Source organism: Cnephaeus nilssonii, assembly GCF_951640355.1.
Source record: "Cnephaeus nilssonii genome assembly, chromosome: 11".
Classification (NCBI taxonomy): domain Eukaryota; kingdom Metazoa; phylum Chordata; class Mammalia; order Chiroptera; family Vespertilionidae; genus Cnephaeus; species Cnephaeus nilssonii.
The window spans coordinates 12,778,708-12,805,016 of NC_137082.1; the positions used below are offsets into that span (position 1 = coordinate 12,778,708).

General features: G+C 55.6%; 2 protein-coding genes across 3 annotated transcripts in view; one reads left to right on the forward strand and one right to left on the reverse strand.

Moving 5' to 3' along the window:
• ABHD12 (abhydrolase domain containing 12, lysophospholipase) overlaps positions 1-1,754 on the forward strand; it is a 72,898-nt gene extending 71,144 nt beyond the window's left edge. For both annotated transcript variants that reach the window (XM_079783975.1, XM_079783976.1), the window contains exons 12-13: positions 101-228; positions 1,119-1,754. In XM_079783975.1, the coding sequence (XP_079640101.1) occupies positions 101-228; positions 1,119-1,158 (168 nt within the window). In that variant the 3' untranslated portion in view covers positions 1,159-1,754. The remainder of the gene's footprint in view (positions 1-100; positions 229-1,118) is intronic.
• A 146-nt stretch (positions 1,755-1,900) lies between these two features.
• Positions 1,901-26,309, reverse strand: part of PYGB (glycogen phosphorylase B) — a 41,267-nt gene continuing 16,858 nt past the window's right edge. Inside the window, exons 6-20 of the mRNA XM_079783974.1 lie at positions 25,901-26,012; positions 25,449-25,531; positions 23,818-23,961; positions 23,132-23,224; positions 20,795-20,941; positions 19,787-19,950; positions 18,858-18,972; positions 18,160-18,261; positions 17,232-17,379; positions 13,680-13,738; positions 11,924-12,065; positions 9,253-9,460; positions 7,676-7,810; positions 6,421-6,487; positions 1,901-5,094 (exon numbers count right to left, since the gene is read on the reverse strand). Coding sequence (XP_079640100.1) covers positions 4,942-5,094; positions 6,421-6,487; positions 7,676-7,810; positions 9,253-9,460; positions 11,924-12,065; positions 13,680-13,738; positions 17,232-17,379; positions 18,160-18,261; positions 18,858-18,972; positions 19,787-19,950; positions 20,795-20,941; positions 23,132-23,224; positions 23,818-23,961; positions 25,449-25,531; positions 25,901-26,012 — 1,872 coding nt within the window. The 3' untranslated portion in view covers positions 1,901-4,941. The remainder of the gene's footprint in view (positions 5,095-6,420; positions 6,488-7,675; positions 7,811-9,252; positions 9,461-11,923; positions 12,066-13,679; positions 13,739-17,231; positions 17,380-18,159; positions 18,262-18,857; positions 18,973-19,786; positions 19,951-20,794; positions 20,942-23,131; positions 23,225-23,817; positions 23,962-25,448; positions 25,532-25,900; positions 26,013-26,309) is intronic.

Consider the following 26,309-nt stretch of genomic DNA (forward strand, 5'->3'; position numbering starts at 1 on the left):
CATGGGCTGCCTCTGACGGGCCTCTGTTGAAGAGGAGGCCACCAGGCAGGTCACCACAGGACCGCCATCTCTGGGCACTGACCTGTTTCTCCCTCCTCAGCTCTACAACATCGCTGCACTATCGCGAAGCTTCCGAGACTTTAAAGTTCAGTTTATGCCCTTTCACTCAGACCTCGGCTACAGGCACAAATACATCTACAAGAGCCCTGAGCTTCCTCGGATACTGAGGTGAGAGACTCTTCTCTTCAGGGATGTCGTCCTGGGTGGCGCCAGCGTGGGCCAGACATACAGCAGCTCACCCACTAACGCTGCCTCAGAGGGAGGATTCACGAGCCTCTTATTTCCACGGAGAGGAGCTGAGTGTTTATCGCTCCTCCCTCCTGGACTATTCCTGTGATCTCCCGGGGTACAGGTTGTGCAGGCCCACACAGACACCCCACACAGGGGTGCGTCTAGCACAAGACATTCATGTACAGGTGCTATCCCCCACCCACCCCACACACACACACCTCAGGCCTTGGTCCCTTCCCACATACCCGTCAGGTCCTGCCCTCCCCCCTCTCCCCCCCAACAGCCCACAGGCGCTCTGGCCTGGGCCAGCTCCTCAAAAACATGTTTGTCCTCAGCTGCCTCTCGGAGTAAGGCTGTGCTCCTGGCTGTGAGTTCACCTTCCTGGGCTTCTGAGCCTAGGGGTACCCAAATCAGCCATCAGCGGGTTTCATCCCGTGTGTAATTGCACTGCACACGTGCGTTCTCCTCTGGCTGCCTTGGGAGTTCCAGAGGCAAAGCTACGTTTCTGTAGCAGTTTGCCATTCCTTGCCACATGGACCTGGGTTGTTGAGAGGGACCAATGAGCTGAAAGGGTATGGATTTGCTCTGAGGTTGTAATTTCTCCCTATCATTACAGAAAATTTAGACCAGAGTATAGCTCTAAAGTTTAAGAAGCGCTCATAAGCTGGTCTTTCTTCCTGCATGTCATTGACTGCGATGCCATTGGTGCCCTGCCTGTTGTTCTCCAGGCTCCTGCTCCTTAGACGAGCTATGAGGACGGGGGTGGGGGGGGGGCGCAGGGGGGAGGCGGGATCTCGGGTTTGGCTGACCATTGTCCTCTGGCCTAGGGAATTCCTGGGGAAGTCGGAACCTGAGCTCCAGCACTGAGCTCACTGCCTGAAGGAGCATGAAGACCTCTGCCCTTCTCCCCATTCCTCTGACCAACCCAGAACCTGGAGACCAGGTGCAAGTGTCTGCGGTGCACCTGGAGAGAGGACTTGGATGCCAGCGAGGGCAGGCAGAAGAGGCTCTGGCAGACTGGTGGCCAGAAGCATGGATTTTTGTGAAAAATGTGAGTGGCAGGCATGTGGCCCTCTCTCCTTGCTGCCACGAAACCTGAGCTCTTGGAAAGAGTAACACAGCAGGCCAGCCCCCAGGCAATCAGTCCCACACTTCTGAGCTGGGCATGGAGAACAGGGCAGGTGGTCTGAGGTCTTGGGACCACACTGAGCTTTCCAGCACCACCCACGAGAATGTGGGAGACTTGGGCCCTGTCCCTTCCCAGCACATGCAGAATAGACTCTAACGGTTCCATCATCCCTCTTGCCCTACGTACCCCGCTTGCCTTCTTTGATGTCCCTGCCTCCCTAGGCAGGTCCCACCACTCACAGAGGTGCCTGTGATCTGCGTTTCCTCCTCTTTCTACCCACCTAACCTGGCCCTAGACTGAGCATTTCTTTAATAAAATCTGGTGGTGGTCTGTCTGTTGCCTTTTCAGTTCCGCCTCTATCCCCACCCAGAACCTGCCCCCACCCCAAGCCACTCACAGAGCCTGGCCACATGGGTGGAGGGGTGCCTGTGGGGAAGGCCCTTCCAGGGAGCGGTATTTTCCTAAAATATAGGCCTACATAGGTGACCCTTTCAACCTCATGCTTAGCAAGCTTATTGGACATGGCCATGTCAGAGGATGGGCATTGGGGTTTCACCATGGACCCTAGATGAACCCCTGACTATTGACAGGGCAGCTGCTGGAGTGCAGGAACTTGAGCGTGGCCTATGATCGTCGCCACCTTCACTCACCTGGTGGTGGTTCTTGTTTTGTTTGGCTTTTTTTCAAACCAGCTTCTCTCCCCTGGCACTGGTGACCTCTCAGAGAACTGAATAAGAATGAAGCCTTGAGCTGCCCCCTCGGGGTGTATCCCAGCTCAGTGTAGGGAAGCCCACCTGGGACACAGCCTCTCCTGATGGCTGGCCTTCCCTTGGTCCTGAGGCTCTGGAACTGAGCAGTCTCAGCAGGTCAGAAATTCTCACCTGCTTGCCTCTCCTCCAAGGCATTAGGGCCAGTGTTAGCATCTGGGACTTGCTGGGGGCCCAGAGGCCAAAGCAGGTTACACCCCTTCCTGGGGCACTGTAGAACTGCCCATGGCGCTTCTCACATCTGGGAAATGCACACTTTTCTTAAACTGGGATTGAAACGTGAACAGACTCTTGTCCTGAAGTCCATGTCTTTTCCAGGTGTGAGCACTGCCTGTAAGCACCGTTGTCCCAGGCTGAGAGTTGGGACACCTGGGCCCGGCCCGATAGCATCTTTCTGTGTAACTGCTCTGCGTCAGAGGCTCTGAGAACCACTAACCACCATGTGCCCCCTGGGCTGGACAGCCCCTTCATGAGGCTGGGGTGCTCTTCTGGCTGTGTCCCTGACACTCAAAGCCAAGTTCTCGGCCAAGGAAGTGGGTGTGATCTGCTCATATGATCTCAGACCTGCCTGTTCTGCCTGGGTTCTTCGTGGGTTTTTTTGTTTACTTTTTGTCTGTGTGAAAGGCCTCAGATCCTTTTCTAGGGGGAATGAGATAGGATCTAAAGTAAAAACACAAGCTGTTAGTGTGTTTATAGGTTCCTGACAGGCCGACTGAACATGAGGAAGCACAGAAGAAGGAGCGGTGAGTGGGCAGCCACTGGCCATTGCCTCAGTCAGGTCCAAAGGACCCCACTTGATGGCTTCTTAGCTTATTACCTTGGTCCAAGGCACTAAGCTTAACCTGTGGGTAAGCACTGACCCTGGGTTACAAAATCAATGTATGGTCAGGACCAATGCTTTAAAAAAAAGAAGAGATGTCGATATGCATAGCTATAAACTGCAGTTACACACGTGTCCTGGGAGCCACAGGACAAGGATGGGAGCATGCATTCCCAGGGCACATCCCCACCTCCAGGAGTGGCTCAATGCCACTGCCCCCAGCAAGGGTCCACCGTGCTCTGGGGTCCCATACTTCTCAGGGTCGTTGGGTAACACTGAGCCCCAAGTTTACACCACTCCTGGTTTTTTATTCAACTTGCAGCTGTACAATTTTGGAGAAGATATTTTTGGGCATTCTACCTGCAGGATGGGTGGCAGAAGACAGGTGCAAAAGGAGCCAATACAATTCTGCACAAAAAGCCAATGCCCAGAGGACAGTTTACCAAGTGACTAGATTTCACAGTCCTTGGAAGAGCTGGCAGGTTAGGCATACCCAGCTCCAAGTCCCACATCAGCTGGGATGAGAGACTTTCTGTCTTCAGTCCCAGGACAACGGCCGTAATTGAGCCCATCTCCTCTTTAGGAGGGAGGACTGAAGCCTGCCCCAAGCTGACTGAGCGAAATGCCGAGGCCAAGCCAACCAAGTGTGGGCAGGAAGTTTTAATCAGTTTCTCACACGAGGCAATAACAGCAAGTGGCACAGTGATGGTCGCATACAGCCCAAGGGACAGGGCAGTGGAGGGTGTTGGGGGTATGACCACAGGCCCCAGTGGCTCTGATGAAGTGTGGACTTGAGCCAGTCCTCCATGGCCTAGTTCTGTGAGCAGTCAGGACCCAGGATGAGGGCAGAGCCTCTGATGCCCTGACCCAGCATGCAAGGAGGCAGAGCTTCTGATGCCCAGGCCCAGCATGCAAGGAGGCGGAGCCTTGGGAAGGGCGCTTCCATCCAAAGTTGCCAACAACCCGCGGTGAAGGGCACCACCTGCTCCTGGCTTTCTCTGGGCGGCTGAGGTGCGTGCCTGCCCTTCCTGGCACCAGCCTGCTATCTGGGCAGAGTGGAAAGTGGGCTGCCCTCTGGGCCCACTTGGTCCTTCTCCAGGCCAGCTTGTGGCTCTGGTGGAAAAGGGCAGGCAGGAGTGATTCAGCCGCCCTCAGCAGGGGCCCCCACAGCCTGACAGAAACATCCCAGAATCGCCTTCCCTGACATGAAATTTCCAAAGTACAATTTTTAGTTACTAACCAAGAAAAGGCTTCAGCTAGTTTCACTTCCTTGTGAACTTAAACATTTTTTTTTTTGGAAAAAGCAGAACCAAGCTAACTTTGCATCAGCCAGCCTTATCCTAATCGAGGCCCCCTAGATGCTGGACACAGGTGTCCTCCCCAATGTCACCCATAGTCATGCTGAGGCTCCTTTATCTGATCAGTCTGGAAGCCCTGGGCCGGAGCACCCACAGGGCAGCTGTAAAGATGGCTTGGAACACTGGACCCTCCCAGCCTGACCGGGAGGCAGAGCTGGTTCAGCGCAGTTAGCCAGCCCAGGTACTGCAGAAACACTTCTCCAGGTTTCACCATTGCTGCTTGCCAGACCCCAGAATCTAGAGGCTCCAAACTTAAAACAAGCTTACAGCAAGGTGTGGAAGGTCTCAGAGGAGCCCACTAGGTGGCTTCACCCATGTCTGTGGGGTGGGAGGGCCAAGGGGGCAGATGGGCAGTGCTATGAACTCTGCTTTCCTGCGAGAAACCAGGCAGCATCTCTCAGCACCTTTCCTTCCCTGCCTATCCATTCCCCCAACCCCCATTCCAAGCCACCACCACGATCCCCAAGCCCTTCCCTGAAACACAGCACTGAAAAAAACAGGGACAGCTTGGAAAATGGCATGAGGTGCGGAGTCAACACAGAAAACGAAATCCCCTGGTCCCCACTGTGCCAGCTCCTACTCCTTGGGGACATTGGGGGTCGGGATCTGTAGGTCAGAGGGCTCCACACCCCAGATGTCCCGGGCATACTCCGTGATGGTCCGGTCACTGGAGAACTTGCCCGAGCAGGCAATGTTCCTGATGACCTTCTTGGTCCACTCCTTGGTGTTCTGCAGAGAGAAGGATGTTTCCAGGTGAGGTCTGGGCTCACTCTGGGCGGAGTGATGGAAGAGGAGAAAATGGCCAGCATAGCTCGCTGGAGAGGGGCACCAACTACCAGAAAAGCTACTAAATGACCAGATAAAAGGGGCCAGGAGCCCGCACAGGTCCTAGCCCTCAAATGCTCCGCATCCCACTAGGACACAGCCCACACAACAAAAACAAACACTACCCGGTGAGTACTTGCTACCAGGCGGAACCAGTTGCCCAGGGAAATGGCCAAGTGGTCTTCTTCAGAGCCCAGCAGCCGCCCCCAGACTGCAGCCATCCCCGGAGGGGCCTCCCGGAAAGGGCCTCTCCTTGAGGCCCAGTTTAAGGGAAGCAAAGGTTCCTCCCAAAGCCCTGCCCATCACCATATCCCAGGCCCCACCCTGTCCTTTTGCAGAGGGCACATCAGGAGTTGTTGGGCAAAGACAGCAGTTCCCTAATGGCAGGGGGCAGAGACTGGCAACAAATCAGATGTACAAGTCCGAGGCCTCATCCAAGAACCTGCTAAACAACTTAGGGAAATAAACTAACTGAAACCAAAATTCTGCAGTCCCCTCCCACTGCCATCCTCTGAGGGGTGCACAGGTGGGACACCCACAAAACCCCAGAAAAGGGAGGGGACAGGCACCTAGGCACATCCTCCTTCACTCCCCCAGCTTAGGGCCTGGGTCTTCCCACCGTGAGATCCCGCGTGGACTCCTTTACGGGCCACACCAGGGTGGACACACCAGGCCCATGGGGGGCCAGGCACACGCTTCACACAGAAACCTGGGATGTCCTCTCCTTGTCCTTCACCATCAAGTGGGAAACTGGCTCCAACATCCCTGCCTCAGAAACTGCTCCTCACGGCTATAAGTTCCTCCTCTACTGATCGAAGCTTTTACCTTTCCAAGCAAGTGTTCACACTCTCATTTTAGACATGCTTTCTGTGTGCACTGCCCACCAGACCCGTCCTCTTGAGCTGATCACCCACTCCTCATGCCCCCCTGATCACACCCATTTGGGATGATCAGACTAGGGAACAACCCATCTCCACCCCCTCTGTAGGGGAAACGTGCCAGGTGGATGGCAGCCTGACCCCAAGGAGCCAAAAGGCTCCAGCGAGGCAGATAAGAGCAGAGGACGGCTAAGACACCCAAGTGGGAGGTGATAAAGCAGCAGCGGGTGCCTGCTCTGGGCCACAAGCTGAACTGTGACCTCCTAGGAGCATCCTAGACAGCAGGATGCAGATGTGCCCCGAGGCTCCCCCACCAGTGCCGCCCCTACCAACTCGGGTCTGAGAACCTTACCTGGTACAGCTGGTCCACCTGGGCCTGGCAAGCCAAATATGCTTCATAATCCGCAAACACCTTGAACCTGAAACAGGAGACGGGAGATCAGAAACCAGCCACCAGGCCTCGGCCGTCTGTGCCTCGCTCTGGAGCCCACCTGGCTGTAGGGGCCGCTCTGTGAGCAACACTGCTGTGCTGGGGACACTATTCTTGAAAAACCTGACTTTAACCCAATGTTCCTTTAAAGGAATTGGTGTTTACAATGGAGCTGCACACCTGAGAGGTTTCTTCTCTTTCACCTCCCGGGGGGAAGGGCACAGGATGGTGGGAGACCGGCTCTATGTAGCAGTCAGTTCTCGGGTCTAACTGGGCCAGGAACAGGTGATACAGGACCCAAAAATGCAGGATTTGTGAATACAGAAAAGCATTTCCGTTTATAACTGAGTCAGAAACAGAACCGTTAAAAGTCCTTCCTTGACCAAAGCCCGTGTGATTATGATCTGGTCTGGCTGAAGCCAGCTGACAGCAGTCATCGAAATGAAACAAAACTAACCCCAAAGCAACCACAAGTGGAATAGGCAGCAATTCTCAGCATTCGCCAGACTCAACTTTTAGCAATAGGGTGGAGCAAAGAACTGTCATGATGGCAAATGGTACTGCCAACCTGTTCCAGGTTACCCGAAGCCGAGTTAACTAGGTGTCAATTGCATTGTAATAAAACACTAACTACACTGCAATTTGTGTCACCTTGGGCCCACGCTGCAGCCTTAGACCCAGCCCTGCCACCTGAGAGGAGTCCCGCCCACACATCCCCTCCCCCCACTGTCTGTCACATCCAGATGGTCAGCTGGTGCTGGGGCCTGGGCTGGACTGTGCAGCTGGCAGTTCCCACCACCAGGGCGTCCACAGCACACCAAGCGCGGCCAGAGGCCACTGCAAGCTCTAGCCTGGGGTAGGGGACCTTCTCAAGGTGAGGGCCTGAGGCCCTGCGAGGGGGTATAAGCCTCACCAAGGCCAGGGTTCACCCCCAACAATGCCATTTTCAGCCCACCACGGGAACCCAGCTGTCTGACCTGTCAATGGGGAGGGACATAGGACCAAGGTGAGGCCCTGAGGCCCTGCCCATGGCCACAGTTGGGAGGGGCGAGGGGGTATAAGCCTCACCAAGGCCAGGGTTCACCCCAACAATGCCATTTTCAGCCCACCACGGGAACCCAGCTGTCTGACCTGTCAATGGGGAGGGACAAAGGACGGGGGGGGAGGGGGGTCCCACCTGTCGTGGTACAGCAGCATGTTGACGATGTCCTTGAAGCAGTCTGGCTCGGTCGGGGAGAAGAAGCCATCCCTGATCTGATCCACGGCCTGCCTCAGCTCGGGCAGACGGTCGTAGTACTCTTGGGCATTGTACCTGTGAGGAGGCGGGTGGAGTCGGCTGCCAGCAGGTGTCTGCAGGCGGCAGCCTTAGGGCAGGCAACGGGCACACCCCTCCCTGACCTAGCACTGAGGCAGAGGGTCCAAGGGCTACTGGGCCTGGAGAGATGGCAATGTGCTGTGAGTGCAAACTCAATCCACCTGCTCCTCTTACTGTTCACAGAACCACGGTCCCTGAGGATGTACAATGGTGCACGTGGCTCCATCGTGTTCCCACAGCAGAGGGCTGCTAAAACTTGTAACTGTATCCCCACCCCCTGTGCCTCCCACCCCCTATTTCCACCCTGCAGGACACAGGCCTGTGGCCATCACGAAGTCGGAACAGATGGGTAATCCTAGTACTCGGAGATGGGGCGGAAAGAGTCTGAAGGCGGGGCGTCGAGAAGGGCATGTAAGGTGTGTACTCTCAGGCTGACAAGGACCAAGTTCTGACTTTTTAGGTGACATCTGAGTTTTTACCTGGCTGGTGCCTGAGGCCTCACCAACTCCCCAGGGAGCTTTTAGGCAATTAAGCAACATTGTCTTTTCTTGGTCATTATTGCTCAGAATTAGGCTGGGCCAGGACTCCTAGAGCATCCAAGGTCATGGAAAACAAGGAAAGGCTGAGAAACTGTCACAGATGAGAGAGGAATGCTCTGGAGGGATCCTGGGACATTAAAGGACAGGCCATTCATGGGAAAATGGTGAGATAAAGGATGGACTTTAAAAAATAACATCATGCCATTATTGGTTAGTTAATTTTGACAGTGTTCCACACTCATTAGCGATATGCAAACAACAGGTAAAAGTGGAAGTGTATATGGCACGCTGTACAGTCCTTGCAACTTTTCTGAAACTCTAAAACTATTCCTAGGCAACTGGGTTATTTTACAAAATTAGGCCAGGGAATCTCAGCAGTGGGCCAGCCTCAAATCACAAATCGGTCAAGAGTATTCAGAGCCCTGTCCCCGGGGGCTCCCCCGACAGAGACCAGGGCCTTCCACCCTTTGGAAACACTTGGTCTGGCCTTAGCCAGTTTGGCTCAGTGGATAGAGCATCAGCCCGGGGACTGAAGGGTCCCGGGTTCGATTCCAGTCAAGGGCAAGTACCAGTTGCAGCTTGATCCTTGGCCAGGGTGCATGCAGGATGCAACCAATCAATGTGTCTCACATTGATGTTTCCCTCTGTCTCTCCCCCTCTTTAACACTTAGTCTGGTTCCCTCCGACTGAGCTGTGGAGAAGCACAGAGCAGCCAGCTCCTGCCCGAGCTGGATGTGCGCAGACAAGGCCAGAGTGCCCACAGCCACTCCCCACCCCCTGGGTGGGCATGCACCCTGACGAGCAGAGGCCTGGCCTGAGCCCCTTCACGGCCCTCCTTAGGGCTCTGGGCAGTGCCCAGGATGATGCCACACCCTTGATGGCATGGGGAGGGACACACACCCTTTCTGGTCCAGGGCCTGGACGTCTTCCACCCGAAAGCCAAAGATGAAGAGGTTCTCGGCCCCGGCTTCCTCGGCCATCTCCACGTTGGCACCGTCCATGGTGCCGATGGTGAGGGCCCCGTTGAGCATGAACTTCATGTTGCCCGTACCTGAGGCCTCAGTGCCTGCGGTGGAGATCTGCTGGGACAGGTCAGCAGCGGGGATCACTGCGAGGGGGTAGCACAAGAAGGCACGTCAGCCACCAACTACTCAGCGTGAACCACGGATCTGCAAGAAACACCCTTCTCTCTTATCCTGACCCGCGAGGCTGGCGCTCACTCCGGAACGAGCCAGAGCCCTGAGGCACCCCTGCAAGTGGCCAAGGCTGGGCACTGCCCACCCCCCTGTAAGGGCTCCCTTTCTTGATCCAGGGCAGCCTGAGGCAGAGGGTCCAAGAGGGGACCCTTGGAAGAAACATCGCAGGTGGCAAAGGACCTTTGTTCTGAAACCTTCCAGGGACAGAACCCAAACAAAGCCTGGTGGGTCCCTGGTCCTGGCCTGTTGGTCTGATCACTCCTTCACCCCAATACCACTTCTGTCTTATTAAAAAGTCTGTAAGTCTCATTAGATCACTTCAAGAGGAATCTGGACTCCTTAGGAACCAGAAGCCTAGAAAATGTGGAGTGGGGGAGGTGGGGGGCATTCCTCCCATTCAGTTACTCTGTGCTGTACCCGGAATGAGCCCTGCAGCTTCTCCCAGGAGTGGGTTCCCGGCGCCTCCTCTGTCCCACCTGCCTTGGCATCCCTGCTCCCACGTCCTCAGCTCATCTGTGGAGCTGATACTTCCCTAACCCAACGGCAGGCACTCAAGGCCAGCAAGGCCAGAGCCCAGCCCTCTTCAAGGTCAAGCCAGGTGTCAGTATAAAGAGACACGGGCATCTTGGCCCCCATGCAGGCCCACCCCACAGGCAGATGACACAGCAAATATAATAGCAGATACACTGCCACAGCAAGTCTGAGAGCTGGAGGGGAATGTAGGGGCCCTGAGGCCCCAGACTGGGCATCTCCCAAGGTCTGTTCTAAAGAAGCACAGGAGCCGGCTCCAAATAACAGTGGGCGGGGGGGGGGGGGGGGGGGGGAGGGCGGGCCAGAGTTTCGGGTAGCAAACAGCCGTTAAAACATTAGAAGCTCTAAGCGACTAATCACGCCACACGTGGCCCATGGCAGTGGGACCACAGGGATGGTGCTGATGAACGGCCGAGCTGGCAGGAGGAGGGAGCACAGCTTCCCTCAGACAAGGCCCAGGAAGCAGCCCACGGTCTGAACCATGCACGAGTCTGTTCCTCGGCACCAGAATTCCAGGCTCAGCTTTGCACCATTTGGTTGGGCAGATGCTGTCCCGCCGGAGCCTCCGGCAGCAGCCAATCTGGGAAGGCCCGTCCAGATAAGGACAGCCCTGCTCCAAGGCACACTGGGCTGCAGGCCCTCCTTCAGAACCTTCTCCAGATGGCAGCCCACATCCAAGCAAGTCTTCCCAGGGCTCCCTAAGGTGGAGCCGCCCCAGACTGAACTCTCAGTAGAGCAGAATGTCACCCGCGCTGCCCTCAGAAAGGACAGCAGAGGCAGGTACTGGCCCAAATGAGAGGCAGGCCATGCTCTTGAGAATGAACAGGTGGTGGTGAGCCGGAGGTGGGGGAGGGAAAGGGGAGGCCAAATGGAAACCCGTCCTGCCAGCAAGAGCAAGCCCAGCCCTAGCTGGTTTGGCTCAGTGGATAGAGCATCAGCCTGTGAACTGAAGGGTCCTGATTCCAGTTAAGGGCACATGCTGGGGCTATAGGCTCGATCCCCAGTAGGAGGGGGGCGGGGCAGGAGGCAGCCAGTCAATGATTATCTGTCATCATTGATGTTTCTATGTCTCCCATTTCCTCTCTGAAATCAATAAAAATTAAAAAAGCAAATATTATTATTTTTTAAAAAAGAGCGAGCCCACAGGTTCGATTCCGGTCAAGGGCATGTACAGTGGTTGCGGGCACATCCCCAGTGGGGGGTGTGCAGGAGGCAGCTGGTTGATGTTTCTCTCTCATCGATGCTTCTAGCTCTCTATCCCTCTCCCTTCCTCTTTGTAGAAAAATCAATAAAATATATATATATATATTTTTAAAAAAGAGCGAGCCCAGCAGCAGCAAGGCAAAACTGAGGGCCCAGCCGAAGCCGGTTTGGCTCAGTGGATAGAGCGTCGGCCTTCGGACTCAAGGGTCCCAGGTTCGATTCCGGTCAGGGGCGTGTGCCTTGGTTGCGGGCACATCCCCAGTGGGGGGTGTGCAGGAGGCAGCTGATCGATGTTTCTAACTCTCTATCCCTCTCTCTTCCTCTCTGTAAAAAATCAATAAAATATATTTATTAAAAAAAAAAACCACAAAAAACTGAGGGCCCAGAAGAGAGGAAGGGGAGGGACAATGAGATCAGGGCAGGAATGAGAAAGTACAGAACAAAGAGCACCCAAGACTGAGAGCAATTCCGCACTTGAGGAGGGACAGAGAGCTCCCCAAAGCCTCTCAATACTAGACTGAAGGCCCCCTCTGGCTGGGGAGCTGGTGTCCAGGGCAGAGTTAACCCGACCAGCAACGACCACCCACATCGCACCCGGCAGGGGCAGGCTTTCTGGTCTGACGCGGTCTCCCCAGGGGTACCTTTTTCGGCCAAGGACACTCGGTAGTTCTCTAGGAAGATCACTTTGAGCCTGTTGCCCACAATTGGATCGTGGTTGACAACATCACCGATGGACGTGACCAGCTTGATGATCATCTTGGCCATGTGGTAACCAGGAGCTGCCTGGGAGGAGGAGGGTTACGCATGAGCACGCCTGTGCTTAGGGCCAGCACTACTGCTGGTCACTGCAGCCTGTGCTGGCCACGCTGAGGCCATGTCTGGCTGAGCAGCCCCAGGGTGTCCAGGTGGGTGGCTCTCAGAGGGGCCGAGGCCATGGCAACCTTGTGTGTCCTCCACTCCATCTGGCGGCAGACTCATGACGGAAGAAGCTGCGACCCTACCGGGCATGACGCCCACCTGCCCTCCCTCAGTTCTGCCAGAGCACGTCTCCGACGGCCACGTCACCCGTGTGCAGACATCCGTCAGCCTCAAGCTTGTTTTTAAAAATTAGGAGATAAAAGAAAACACTACCAACGTAGAGGAAATAAGGGAGCTAAAGGACACACTGAAATACACCAGAGGAGGCAGTCAGAACCAGCAGGCTGGGGAAGACGCACCCCCTTTCTATAACAAAAATAACTGCAGGGGAAAGAGAAAGAGATGGAGAAAATCTATGATGAAGCGATTTAGGAGGCAGCCGTGCTAGGCCCTGGCTGGGGTCCTGATTCAAACAAACTGCTCAAGATATCTGCCGCTTGAATGTGGCGGTGTGACAACGGTCTTGTGTGGTGGTGTCCAGGAGTCTGTCTGTACTGTGGTTTGGGGGAGACATCACTGTGAGGATGAGTGAAGGGCTGCGGGGTAAAGGGCTCCAGTGTCTGGGTTTACCCTGAAACGGTCCAGCAGAAGTCCAGCTATGAATGTCCTACAATTCTTTCTACTTTTCTCTAGGCTTGACATTTTCTATATTGAAATTCTGACAAATGAAATGTCATGATGTCTAGAATATGCTTCTGAATAGCAGAAGTTGGGGGTGGGGAGTGGGCAGAGACCAAACAGGGTGGGTGTGGGGCTGTCTGACGTCGTGGCTCACAGAAGGGCTTGAGCCTCCCACCCACCCTCGCATGTGCCCGAGTCGGCGGAAAGGAGAGCCTGGCCCCACCTGAGGGCCCATAGGAAGCTGTGCCCAGAGCTCCTCACTCTGATGGCACCAGGCTGCCGGGGGAAGTGACAGAGGGCGGGTCCTAGAGCAGAGCACAGTGATGAGGCCGCCTGTGCCTAACGGTGATTCGCTAGATTCCACAACCGTGTATCCAAAGCACGTGCCACAGGAAATGCGATGAAATAACGCCCCGCGGAGCCCAGAGCAGGCTCACATCTGGTCAGCGAAGCAGCCAGCAACCTGCATCCTCTCAGCTTGAGTATGTGTGAGGGGTGGGGTTGGGGTATAAGCTGGGGCCCAAGAGCCAGGAAAAGTGTGGAAGGGCAGTGAAAGGGTACCACCCCATCAAATGAAGGGGCCAGGAAGCCCACTGGAGGCTGCCCTGGATTCTGGGGACCCATGTGCTGGGCAGGCAAGGGTCCCATCTAGCTCCGTCCTAATGCTGAGCTGATGGAGACTTGGCCCACGTGGAGGCCAGGGGTCCCCTGGCATTGAGTGCATGCTAGCTCAGAGCCACCGGCAGCATCCGGTCAAGTGGGCAGCGGGTGCCCAAGTCGGGATCCAGTGGCACTGCTGGAAAGTGTGGTGGTTTGTGCATTCTGGCAAAATATCAAGCAAAGAGGGCGTCACCTCACCTTACCCCCGATTATGACCGTCCTGGGCACACAAGCCTTGGCAGGGTCCTTCTTTATTCCTGCAGGACAAACAAGAGATTCAAGTGAGCCGTGGTGACCAGTGTCCTCAGAGGTCAACCCAACACAGGGTATGGCACGGCCACTGGGCCCTGCACACCCGCCAGGAAATCCCACTCACACTTGTGCCCCAGGGTCGTGAGGAAGGCCAGCCGGGAGCAGACTCTTCCAAAGGCCCCAGAAAAGCTGCACCTGTTTCCAGAACACCCAACACAGGAGCCGGCTTTGGGTCTGGTCCCAGTACAGGACTGGCACTCGAGGAAGAGGTGACTTCAGGATTGTGGCCATGGCACCATTAGCCCTTGAGGGGTGTCAGGCAAGACCCCAAGTCCCCCTACTCTCATCCTGAAGCTCTCCTGATGGGGCAGACGGGGGTCAGGCACTATAGTCCACTGGGACTGGCCACCTTCAGCCCTAGCAAACTGGGCGCGTCCTCGCCAGGCCACATGTTTTTAATTTCAGTGCGTGTGGCGGGGCGGGGCGCGGGGGGAGAGGGTGATGTCTATACAAGGGTGAGAGGCAGTCCTAGGCAGCATTTACCAGAGACCTGGAACCAGCCATAAGCAGTGTAGAGTGATGGCTGATCTTTAACCTGTGACTTCATGTTCTAGTAGAAACACAGCTGTACCTGACTTCTGAATCTTCCCACTTCCATAAATCAGATAGGATAACGTGAAGTACAGCAAAAAATAAAACTACATTTTCACTGAAACTTTCCTCGGAAAAACATGCTAACTCCAGACCATTGAGCCAGGTCACGGGGGTCACGGGGGTAGGTGGGGACAAGGCTGGGGACGAAAGGGTCTCAAGACCTGTCTTCCCCAGAGGAGCCAAGTGCAAGGGAGACAGGGAAGGAGCCTTCGGCGCCAGGCAGGCTGACCTCCGCAGCCCCTCCCCCACCGGGAAACCTCGGGAGAGGAGCTGATATCCTGGTGGACAGAGGCCTGCGGGGTGGAAACCATGACAGCCAAGCCAGGGAGCCCTGAGCCAGCGTGGACTTGGAAGAGACAAAGGAGATGCAGCCACAGAGAGGTACCAGGCCTGGGGGGCCAGAAGCTGCCTGGAGCCCCACATCGCTCCTGCCGGTCATCCTGGGCACTGCAGCTCACTCATCTAGGAACCACAAGCATGAACACAGCTTCCCCACAGACGACAGGACACGGAACAAACCTCCCTGTGAGAAGCTCCAACCGGCAATGACCGTCAACATGGAAAGGGGACACAGAGCTGAACTCAAGACCTCGGGAACGGGAAGGACTCGGGAGCACATTAAACAAGAACTGGCAGAACACGGAGCTCAGAGGCAGAACACGGAGCTCAGGGGCAGAACACGGAGCTCAGGGGCAGAACACGGAGCTCAGAGGCAGAACACGGAGCTCAGAGGCAGAACACGGAGCGCAGAGGCAGAACCCGGAGCTCAGGGGCAGAACACGGAGCTCAGAGGCAGAACACGGAGCTCAGAGGCAGAACACGGAGCTCAGAGGCAGAACACGGAGCTCAGAGGCAGAACATGGAGCTCAGAGGCAGAACCCGGAACTCAGAGGCAGAACCCGGAGCTCAGAGGCAGAACCCGGAGCTCAGAGGCAGAACATGGAGCGCAGAGGCAGAACCCGGAGCTCAGAGGCAGAACCCGGAGCGCAGAGGTAGAACTGCCACATGTGAGTGCAGCCTCAGTAGAGAAGCTGAGAGGGAGGAGACTCACAGCACAGCACACACAGAGGATGGAAATAAGAACACAGAGAACCTAATGGAGAAGGAAATACCTTTAGATGTTCCGAGAGAAATCACCAGGCAAGACACATACACACACACACACACACACACACACACACACACACACGTAGCAGGAGTCCCAGAAGAAAACCAAAACGGTGGCAGTAATAAATGTTTTAAATACATTTCAAGAAAACTTCCTAGAAATAATGCAAGATAGCAATCAACACATTCAAAGAGTAGCCGAGCATGAGGGAAACCGATCTACAGCGGCCAGCACCCAGACACAGCACGGTAAAACCTGAATAGACCCAAGACACACCAGAACTCACCCTCCAAACAGAGGAGCACAGGACCTAGAAGATACTCAGTGGAAAAAAGTGAACTGAAAATGTCACCTTCAAACCATCCTTCATGTTGAAAGAACAAGCAAGAAGCTGGGGGGTGCAGTTCATGGGAGCAGTGTTGTGAACTAAAGGGCAGTCCAGGCAGGATGGCTGTGCAAAAGGACTGCTGGGCACTGAATGTGTTCATCCGCAGACTATGACCAAAATCATGTCAGGGATGAGGACAGCGGAGTGTCGACACTGTGTGCTGTACTCATGGAGGAAGCACCAGAGCGTGTGCACGCACACACACACACACACGTGCAGGCAGGTGAGTGAGGAGGAGCTGAGATCACAGGACGTGTTAACAGCTGACAAGCACAGCAGGGGCAGTGCGTGATGGAAGCACAAAGGCACACAGAACAGGTGACACAGAGACCGCTAACTGCCGGTGGGGCCACAGTGGGAGGAAAAAAGTGGCGCCCAGTGACTTCTCTGCTGCTCGTAAACTGGGGTCAGGGAGGGGACTCGGACATTCCTGAGGAAATGACAACTAAAGGGCAGAGACTCATGACTGCAAAAGGAAAACATGGCAAAGAAGGCAGAACGCGGTCTCCACGAAGGAGCATCTGGCCAGGGAAGCCTGTGGTAAAGCACCTCCTTCAGCCACACAGGAGGTCCGCCCTGCAGCCTGCTCTGAAGGATCGGGGTCAGAGCTCAGAACTCAAGCCTGTTACTCAGGGGTCTCACCAGGACCCAGGTTCCTCGGCCCGAGTCTTACTGGCAACAGGAGCGCTAATGATCCTGAGAGCGGCTTTCTATCTTGAAGAGTATTTGTGCTTCTTTGGTTTTCAAAATTAATCACTTTATTACATTATGAAACTTTAAAAACTAAGTTATTCCTTAAGGTTTTATTATAATATTTATAAAACTACCAAATGATATTCATATTTACTTTTAGGGGGTCTTTGATTCCAATCTCCTAATATTGAAATGCTGCTTTAACCATTAAAGGTACATGTATAAATTTAATAGATACTATTTTGTTTTTTATAAGTATACTTTAAGTGCCTCTAATAAGTAAAATCTCTCCAAACAACTCAAGTCTAAGAGAGATAATACGTAAATTTAAAATAAAAGCGGAACCGAACATAAAGCCTAGCCTCCGAGTCCCACGAAGCTCCCCACGCCGGGCCCATGTGACTACCCGGGGCCACCCCTGGCCCTTCTGAGGCATCTGACCGTCTGCCTGCCTCGCGGAGCTCAGGCCTGTCCCCCCGTCAGACAGACAGCTCACCTTCACTCCCTGTAACTACTCTGACACTGAGCGCACAGACATAAAGCTGTTGTTAACATAAGCGCGCGGTGTCCCGCACAGGCCCCCGGCTGCCCGACTGCGTGAATAGAGGCCCGGGCCCAGGACGCGCCGGCGGGCGAGAGCCGAGGCCACACTCACGGTTGTACAGGGTGATGATGTGCAGGCAGTTCAGCAGCTGCCGCTTGTACTCATGGATCCTCTTCACGTGCACGTCGAACATGGAGGACGGGTTGATCCGCACCTTGTACTCCTTCTCCAGGAAGGCAGAGAACTTCAGCTTGTTTTCCTGGGGAGAGAAGAGGAGATGGACGGACGGTTCCCAGGAACACGAGCTCCGCAGTGTCCGACTCTGCTGAGGGCATCTCTGTCCCTCGTCGGAGGGGCACAGGGGGGCTCCCAGGACGCCCGCTGCTGCCCAGGGGAGGGCCATGACGTCTGAAGGCCAGCGCTGAGGGCTGAGGGGTGGCAGCCGTGTGAGGGAAAGTGGGGGTGGGGGAAGCATGATCCGGAAAGTGAATACCCACCACCAGTGGTAGAAATAAATGCAAAACTAGACCAAAAAGCAAACCTGGAGAAAAGCAAAGCCTAAGAAAAGCAGAATAAAGAGGGACCAGTGAATGTGGTGTAAAAGGAGGCAGATGTGGGCAGTTGGGGAGAGAAGAGGGAGGGGTGAGAGTTCAAAATGAGGGGCTGATCCTGGGCACAGCACAGAGGCCGCCGGGGGAACACACGACGTCTCAGGGGCGGTCCTCACTCTCCATCGGGCGGCCCCGTGGTCTGCAGTCTCAGCCACCCGGCCTGTGAAGCTGAGGCTGGCTGCGTGGGGGAGGCTCCGGTGCACAGGCCTGAGCACTGCCCTCTGACCGGCTTCTCCTACAGAACGCCCGGTGAAGACGGGGTGCTCCCGGCTGCTCTGGGGTCTCCGCCCGCCCCCTGCTGGTGCCGAGGTCAGTCGGGTCCTCATCGGAAAAGCTCAGTGGAGAGGATGGGCCCCAACACGCAGAGCAGGCGGGGACCTGGCGCCGTGCTAGGTCTGAGGCAGCCGGCTGGCTGCACGCGGGCCTACCTGCTTGACCTGGGCCACCTCCCTGATGAGCGCCTCGTCATTGACCAAGGGCAGCAACTTCTTCAACTGACTCAGGTCCGTCAGGAAACCCTCCCCGATTTTCTGGAGAATGGTAAAGGGACACGTGGTTTCTGCTCGTGTTGGGACCTGTCCTCCCGTTCGGGCACCCATGCCTCCCACTCACTCTCTGTCCTTCCCTGACACACACACACAGCCCTGCCGGGCAGTGCCCCACGGCCGGCCCTCACCAGGCACTGCCCCACAGCCTCGCACACACCTAGCAGGTAGGAAGCTTCATTCCCCTCCTCCCGAGTGAGCACCTGAGCAAGTCCAGGAACTACCACATCTTTGGCTCACAAAACCTCTTTGGCTACTGGCCTATGGCTGCTGCTTGGCCGGGTGGCCCCACCCCAGCCCGTCCTGAAACCCCAGGACCTCGGTTCTGAACTACCCGCCCCAGGCCCGGAGACCACTGTCCTGGCTGTCCCAGCGCTCCCATGCTAGGGTGGGGGGGTGGGGGGGGGGGTGGGCGGCAGCTGGGCGCCACCTACTCCCATCCAGAGCCACTGCTGGGCCACACACAGGAGCCGTCTGCGCCCGCTCAGCACCCACTCGCCATGGGCCTGACGACACCCGCGGGCGGCGGTGTGGCTCTAACGGTGCCCACCGTCCCTGTGCACTCGGAGGTGCGGCCTCACCTCCATGATGGTGTCAGCCAGGCCCGGGTTACACAGGAGCAACCACCGCCGGGGCGTGATGCCGTTCGTCTTATTCTGGAACTTTTCTGGCTCCAGCTCGTAGAAGTCCTTAAAGCTAAAACCACAGAGACAGGCCACGGTGACAGATGCTGTGTTCTGAGCAAGGCGAGCACGAAGAGCATGAGGACCTTGTGAGGAAATGCCCGGGAGGGTCCTGAAGCTATTTTCCTGCTCCGTTTCCCAGAGAAGGTGGAGCAGCCAGCATCACCGCACACGCGGAGAGTGGCGGACACCCAGCCCACGCCTTTCCGTGCGCCCCACGCCCGCTGTGCAGAGGCGGCTAGCTATACCCTCACAAGCAGCAGGACCGGGCCTTCTTCTGAAGTGATCACGACCGTGGAGAATGGGGACACCCTCCCCCTGAGAAGTCTGCTGTAGGATTAAAGGCTCTGGGCAGGCGCCAGGAACAGAGGCGTCTCCCCAGGCACAGACCTGGCCGAGGCCCGCCCAGCACGCTGAGTGTGAGGGTGGAAGGAGGGGCTCTAGGATCACCTCCCACTTCCAGGGGATCTGACCTAAGGACTCCTCCATTCTCCCAGTGACCAGCCACTGCCCATCACACCCTGACCATCGCCCGGTCCAAGGCAGGACACTCGTCCCTGTGGGGCCCTCCTGGCACCTGGCCAGCGGCAGAGGCTCCAGGAGCAGAGCCACAACGTAGAGAACAGGAGCCACTGGCGATGACCAGGTTCAGCCCCTCAACATCACCTGTCGGCCAAGGTGCGCCGGGCAGGCCAGCCATGGCCCACAAGGGCAGCACAACAATGGTGTGGAGCAGGGCCACATGCCTCCGCCACCGTGCACATGGGCAGGTGTGGGGTCAGGGAGGAGGCACGCCCTAGCCCAGGACCAACAGCGGCCTCACTCACACAGAGTGCTTCACGATCTCCGAGTGGATCCTCGCTACGCCGTTGACGGCATGGGAGCCGATCACACACAGGTGGGCCATATTAATCCGCTTGCAGTCTCCTTCCTCAATCACAGACATCCTCCGCAGGCGGTCCACATCCCCAGGGAACAGGGCAGCCACTTGCTGTTGCCAAGACAGAGAGGCATGAGCAGGAGGTCTCACAACGGGCCAGGGGCTCCCTGAGGGAAGTTTGGTTTCCTTCAAGAAAATCCTGGGGCTGCTGCACCCCAGACTTGCACTCACATGCCCTGGTCGCACCTCTAAGGGCCCATCCTCCCACATTGCATCACCCAGGGAAGCCCAGGGGACTCGGCTGAGCGGGTCTGTCAGCGGCCGGACCAGAGGACCAGCGGGGCTAAAGCCATGCCATGTGACTTTATGTTTGTACCATTTCCTTTTCTGCAGGTAACAAAGACAACACGGACTTTGTTTCCAAATCACCCAGTTGCTGCTATGTCATCTCTGGCATTACCAGAATAGACACTTAAATCCAAACCCCACGAGGAAATAGCATTTTAAAAAGACCTGAATGCCCAGGCGTGGCTCAGTGATTGAGCATTGACCTGTGAATCAGGAGGTCATGGTTCGATTTCCAGTCAGGGCATATGCCCAGGGTTTTGGTCTCGATCCCCAGTGTGGGGCGTGCAGGAAGCAGCCGATCAATGATTCTCTCTCATCATGGACGTTTCTCTCTTTCTCTCCCTCTCCCTTCCTCTCTGACATCAATAAAAATATATTTATTTAAAAAAAAAGACTTGAATCCATAACTCTCATGTATCTAGCAGGGGCTAGGTGTGGGGACTAGCCAACAGCTCTACCAAGTGACAGCCCCCAGATCTCAAAATCCTCTGCTGGACAGAGGCGATTCGGTTCAAGAAGTGGTGTGGGGACACAGGAGGGCCATCGGTGCAGCCCATCAGCCTGCCCCCCCCCCCCCCCCCCCCCCGCCAGCAGGGCCAGTGCTCACGTCCAGGTGCCTCTGGTTGATGGCGTAGATGATCTCCAGGTGCCGCGGCAGCAGCTGCCCAAACATGGACACAGGCCAGCGCTCCAAGGCCTCGGGCAGCACCGTGTGGTTGGTGTATGCACAGGTCTTCTTTGTGATTTCCCAGGCCTAGAACATTCCAGAAAATTTCAGTTGTGCTTTGTTTAGAAACAATCAGCTCTTTTGCCAGATGCCTCAGCAAGGGGAAAGTCTCGGATCAAAGGTAGACGTTAAGTCGTGCAGTTTTTATGGCCAGGTAATATTCCATTGTATTATGTACCACTTCTATTTTTTAACCCTCACCTGAAGATGTTTTTATTGATTTTAAAGAGAGAGGAAATGAGAGGGAGGGAGAGGGAGGGAGAGGGAGAGAGAGAAACATCGATGTGAGAGAGAAATATCGATTGCCTGCCTCCAGACTGGGGATCGAACCTGCAACCTGGGTATGTGCCCTGACTAGAAATCAAACCCGCAACCCTTCTGTGCACAGCACGATGCTTTAACCAACTGAGCCACGCCGACCAGGGCTGTCCCACTTCTTTACTCATTTGTCTATAGATGGGCACTTGGGTTGCTTCCACATTGGCTATTTGTAAATAACATTGCAGCGAACATGGGGATGCACATGCTCTTTCGAATTCGTGTTTTGGTTTCTTTGGATGTATACCCAGAAGTGGAATCACTGGGTCATACGGCAGTTCCATTTTTATATTTTCTGAGGGCCCTCCGTAGTGTTTTCTGTAGTGGCTGCACCAATCTGCATTCTCACCAACAGTGCACAAGCATTCTCTGTAAACTATATTTTATTGGTAAATAAAATAGAGCACTGAGCAGTTTTTACTTTATTTCCACTAAACCGACTTGACACCCACAGCCTGGAGAACACTCATAAACTGCATGGTCCTGCCCTCTACTGGCCAGGAGTGGACAGGACCCACCTAGTCCCACCAGGTGCACCCTAAGACTGTGGTCGGCAAACTGCGGCTCGTGAGCCACATGCGGCTCTTTGGCCCCTTGAGTGTGGTTCTTCCACCAAATACCACGGCCTGGGCGAGTCTATTTTGAAGAAGTGGCGTTAGAAGAAGTTTAAGTTTAAAAAATTTGGCTCTCAAAAGAAATTTCAATCGTTGTACTGTTGATATTTGGCTCTGTTGACTAATGAGTTTGCTGACCACTGCCCTAAGACAACAGAGGGGCTCTGGGTTCTATAAAACACATTAAGTTTTGTTTTATGGTTTCACATGTTGATTTAATTAGACTAGGTCAAGGATATACCACTATACTAAAGAATCTAGGACCAAAATTGATCATGAAAACAACATGTAAAGATGCAAACAATAGGATGTGAGGGCGATCTGGCTGCGACATCTGTCACCCCATTGATCGCCAGGGTTGATTCGGCTGATCTGGCTGGCTAGGCGGGTGTCCCCCTCCTCCCTCACCGATCCATGTGCGTCCCTCCCGAAGCTGCGCGCTCGGTCGAAGAGGACGACCTTCCCCCCAGAGGAGAGGACCGGTCTTCGGTCAAGGGTATACGAGTAGCTGCGCTCCCCTGCTAGAACCTCCAAACAAGCTCTCAAGATGCAAACAATATATTTCTTTAAACGTAATATTTACGGGATTTTTGCTATGATTTCTAAGATGAGAAAATATATACTAGGAGCCCTAACGAGTGTCAGAATCCTTTTCTTGGCTTCCAAAACAAGTGTCCTGTGTCCTTGCACCCCTGTTCCCACTCACTGTGTCCCAGTCCCTGGGGAGAAACACCAGACCTACTCCTGGAACTTTGTTCTCCTCCCCTCAGCCCCTGTCTCCTTGGGGACAATGTCCCGCCATTCCGCCAAGTCCCTCAGTGCTCAGGACTAGCTCAGCACTCACAACCTTTGCTGGGGTAGACTCCAAGGTCAGGGGGTAGTCTCCCCATGCGTACCTCCGCAAGGGAATACCATCACCCCCAAGTGCCCAGCTCTGCAGGGAATATTGTCACCTCATGTACCCAGCTCTGTAGAGGACATTGTCACCCCATGTGCCCATATCTACAGGGAATACCATCACCCTCAAGTGCCCAGCTCTGCAGGGAATACCATCACCCCCATGTGCCCAACTCTGCAGGGAATACCATCACCTCATGTGCCCAGCTCTGTAGAGGACATTGTCACCCCATGTGCCCACATCTACAGGGAATACCATCACCCCCAGGTGCCCAGCTCTGCGGGGGACATTGTCACCCCATGTGCCCAGCTCTGTGGGGAATACTGTCACCCCACACCCAGGTCTGTGGGAGACACTGTCACCCCGCGCCCTTGTCCTCATACTCACCTTGTCCCAGTCCACTTTCTCCACATCCACCAGGATCCGCATGAGCTCAGGAATGGCGAGGGCTGGGTGGGTGTCGTTCAGCTGAATGGCAACCTGAGGTTTACACAAGGTGATACCTTCAATCACCTTGAGCCCATGGAGTGGACCTACATGGCCGATATATGCAGGCCTGAGGTCCTCAGCAGCCACGCCTTAGGAGTCTACAGGGATGACGGCAGGGAGCAGACAGGGCCGCGCAGGTGCTGGGCCAGCTTGAAACCCAGCCAAGCAGCAGGCCGAGGGCCACAGGGGGCTGGGAGGACCCCCTGGGTTGGCTCTGCAGCACGTCTGCTCTGCAGCAGGCACCCAGGACTGCAGGACCCCCTACCCCCTGCCCAAGGCCCTCTCAACTAGGGTATGCTGGATTCATTTACAGTCATTGAACTGATACTGCCGAACACGTCCGGCTACGCCCACAGGAGCCTTTCACAGTGTCCTTGCTGCCTTGACTCCTGGCGAGGCCCAGGGTGGCCCTGGTTGGGGAAGAAGAGGGACTTACGTGCCCCTCCCCCCCCCCATGATGAGGAGGAGGCCGAGATGAGGGGATGCTGCTATCCCACCCACGCCCCAGCCTCAAGGAAGAAACCAAGCCTGAGAGCATCCTGTCCTCCCCCACTGAGCTCAATCCCAAGTCAACAAACACAAACCTTGTCTGGGAATATCTCAAAGCAGGTTCTCACGGGGTCCCGGCAGCCGAACTTGGAGGACTTAAAGCGGCGGACGATGTCCTGCAGGGTGGCAGCCACCACAAAGTACTCCTGCTTCAGGCGCAGCTCCTTCCCCTCGAAGAACTGCAGGAACAGAACTGCTCTGGCACCAACCCAGACACTGAGGCCGCTACAGGCCCTCAGAGGCCCCCCGGGACCCAGGATAGGGTATCAGGCGGAGGGTTGGGGGCGTCCTGCCCCAGGGACTGCAGAGATGTGTGTGTGGATAAAAGGAGAGCCCTTGAGAGCATGGTGCTGATACCCCAATCCCCACAATCCTGGGGCCCAGATGGCAGGTGACCTGAAGCTGAGGGCACAGATGGAAGGTCGCAAGTGGCCTAACTTGCGTGTGACCTTCAGATAAGGAGTGAGCACAAGGGCAGCCAGCAAAGGGCACACCATCCTGTGTGAGGACACCAGGCAAGGGGCCTAGTCCCTTCACTGTGACAGCCTGAGTGCCAGGAACACCAGGCCACCCAGAAATGCAACCTCCAAAGCCCATTGTGAAAATGCCTTGTGCCCGAAGCTTTAGAATCTGATCAAAATCTCAGGAAGGGGAGAGGGGAAGGGAGCATTTTACCGTGGGCCTTTCAGCACCAATGTTCTTTGCTACTATGTGTATATATTCCTTTGATAAAATAAAATAAATAAAACAAACACAGGACCCACTAAGAGAGGCAGATTTCAAGGGTGATTTTCTGGCAGCAACAAAAATGCCACCAGACACTAAATTCAGTGACAACAGAAAATGTGACTGTGACCTTCATATTTAGTCCTAGAGGCCTGGTGCACAAAATTCGTGCACTTGCTGGGGGGGTCCCTCAGTCAGGCCTATGCCCTCTTGAAGTCCAGGAGCCCTTGGTGGATGTCCGACTGCCGGCTTAGGCCCACTTCCCCATGGAAGTGGCCCCACTTCCTGTCCCCGTCTGCCTACCGCCCAGGAGCTGTGTTACCTGGTGGGGCAGGCAGAGCAGGCCTCCAGGGAGTCAGCCAGCCTTCTCCAGGCTGCCAGCAGCCGGCTCTGAAGCACTCCTCCATCCACATCTCAGCTGCTGGCGGTGATAAGAGGACTGTTGTCCTGGTCCCCAGGGGGAAGTGGGCCTAAGCCGGCAGTCGGACATCCTTAGCGCTGCCGTGGAGGCGGGAGAGGCTCCCACCACCGCTGCTGTGCTTGCCAGCCGTGAGCCCGGCTTCTAGCTGAGCAGCACTCCCCCTGTGGCACTGACCACCAGGGGGCAGCTCCTGCATTGAGAGTCTTCCCCCTGGTGGTCAGTGTGCATCATAGCAACCGGTCATTTCACTGTTCGGTTGATTTGCATATTAGCCTTTAATTATATAGGATGAGATGGACACCAGCCAAGAACTTTTCAAACCATGATTGTCATGCATCTCAAGGTGTCACTGCAAAATAGGGATTGCTGTCCCCACTTGACAAATGAGTCGTCTACTTCTTGGGAAAGTGGCATCAGAAAAACAGAAACTGCCTGGACATCAGTCATGTGGTCTCACCAGCAAGCAGGGCTTGTAGAGAGCCCCAGCCTATACAGAGACAAACTATGGACGCTACTCACATTGTCATTGGGGTACAGGACTCTGGAGATGTTCTCGGCCAGATTTCTGTCCAGGACCGCCTCGATGTAGCCGCCCGTGTTAACTAGGAAGAGATGAGATGGTGAGGTCAGGACCTGCATCCCTTCTCCCGTGCGCCCTCACGCCCAGGTGTCACACTTGCTTCCCTCAACAGCCTGAGGACAAGCATTCCTGAACAGAAGGCACCCCCAGAGCTGTTGCTTTGCCTGCCTCCTGCTTGCCCCCTCTAAAAGTTGCTGGGTGCCTTATCCCCCATGCGCCCCTAGCTCTTTCCTGAGGGTGCGGGCCTGGTGCGGGGGGGCTCTGCCTGGGAGTCCTGTGCTCACAGGAACCTGCCCTCTGCCTGAAGCAGTGAGCGTGCAGAGAGGGGACAGGAGCTGCGTGAGCAAGTCTTGGATAAGTCACCCCACGGAGACTCAAGGGCACAACGCACAGTCGTGGAGATTGAAGTCGTTGGGCGCTTTGGCGGACCATAGCCTCATGGTGTTGACAGTGTTGTTCTTGTAGCCTGGCACCGGGGTGTCGTACGGCATGGCCAGCACCACCTGCCCGAGGGAGAGATGGTCAGGGTCAGGATTGAGTCAGCCGGAGACAGTGCCCAGTTCTGGGCACACCTGCAGAGCAGCGCCAGCCCAGCGGGAAGCACCTGCTCATCCTCCTCTGGCTTTTCTCCTTCTGCCCAAAACACACCCAACCTGCCCTGTGCCATGCCACAGTCCCACCACCCTCCCCACCCTGCTGTACACCCGTACCTGCAGCCCCAGCTCTCGGACATCCTGAGTCAGGCCTGACAGGTAAGCCTGAATGCACTCCTGAGGTCACACTGTCTTTTTAGCCTTACC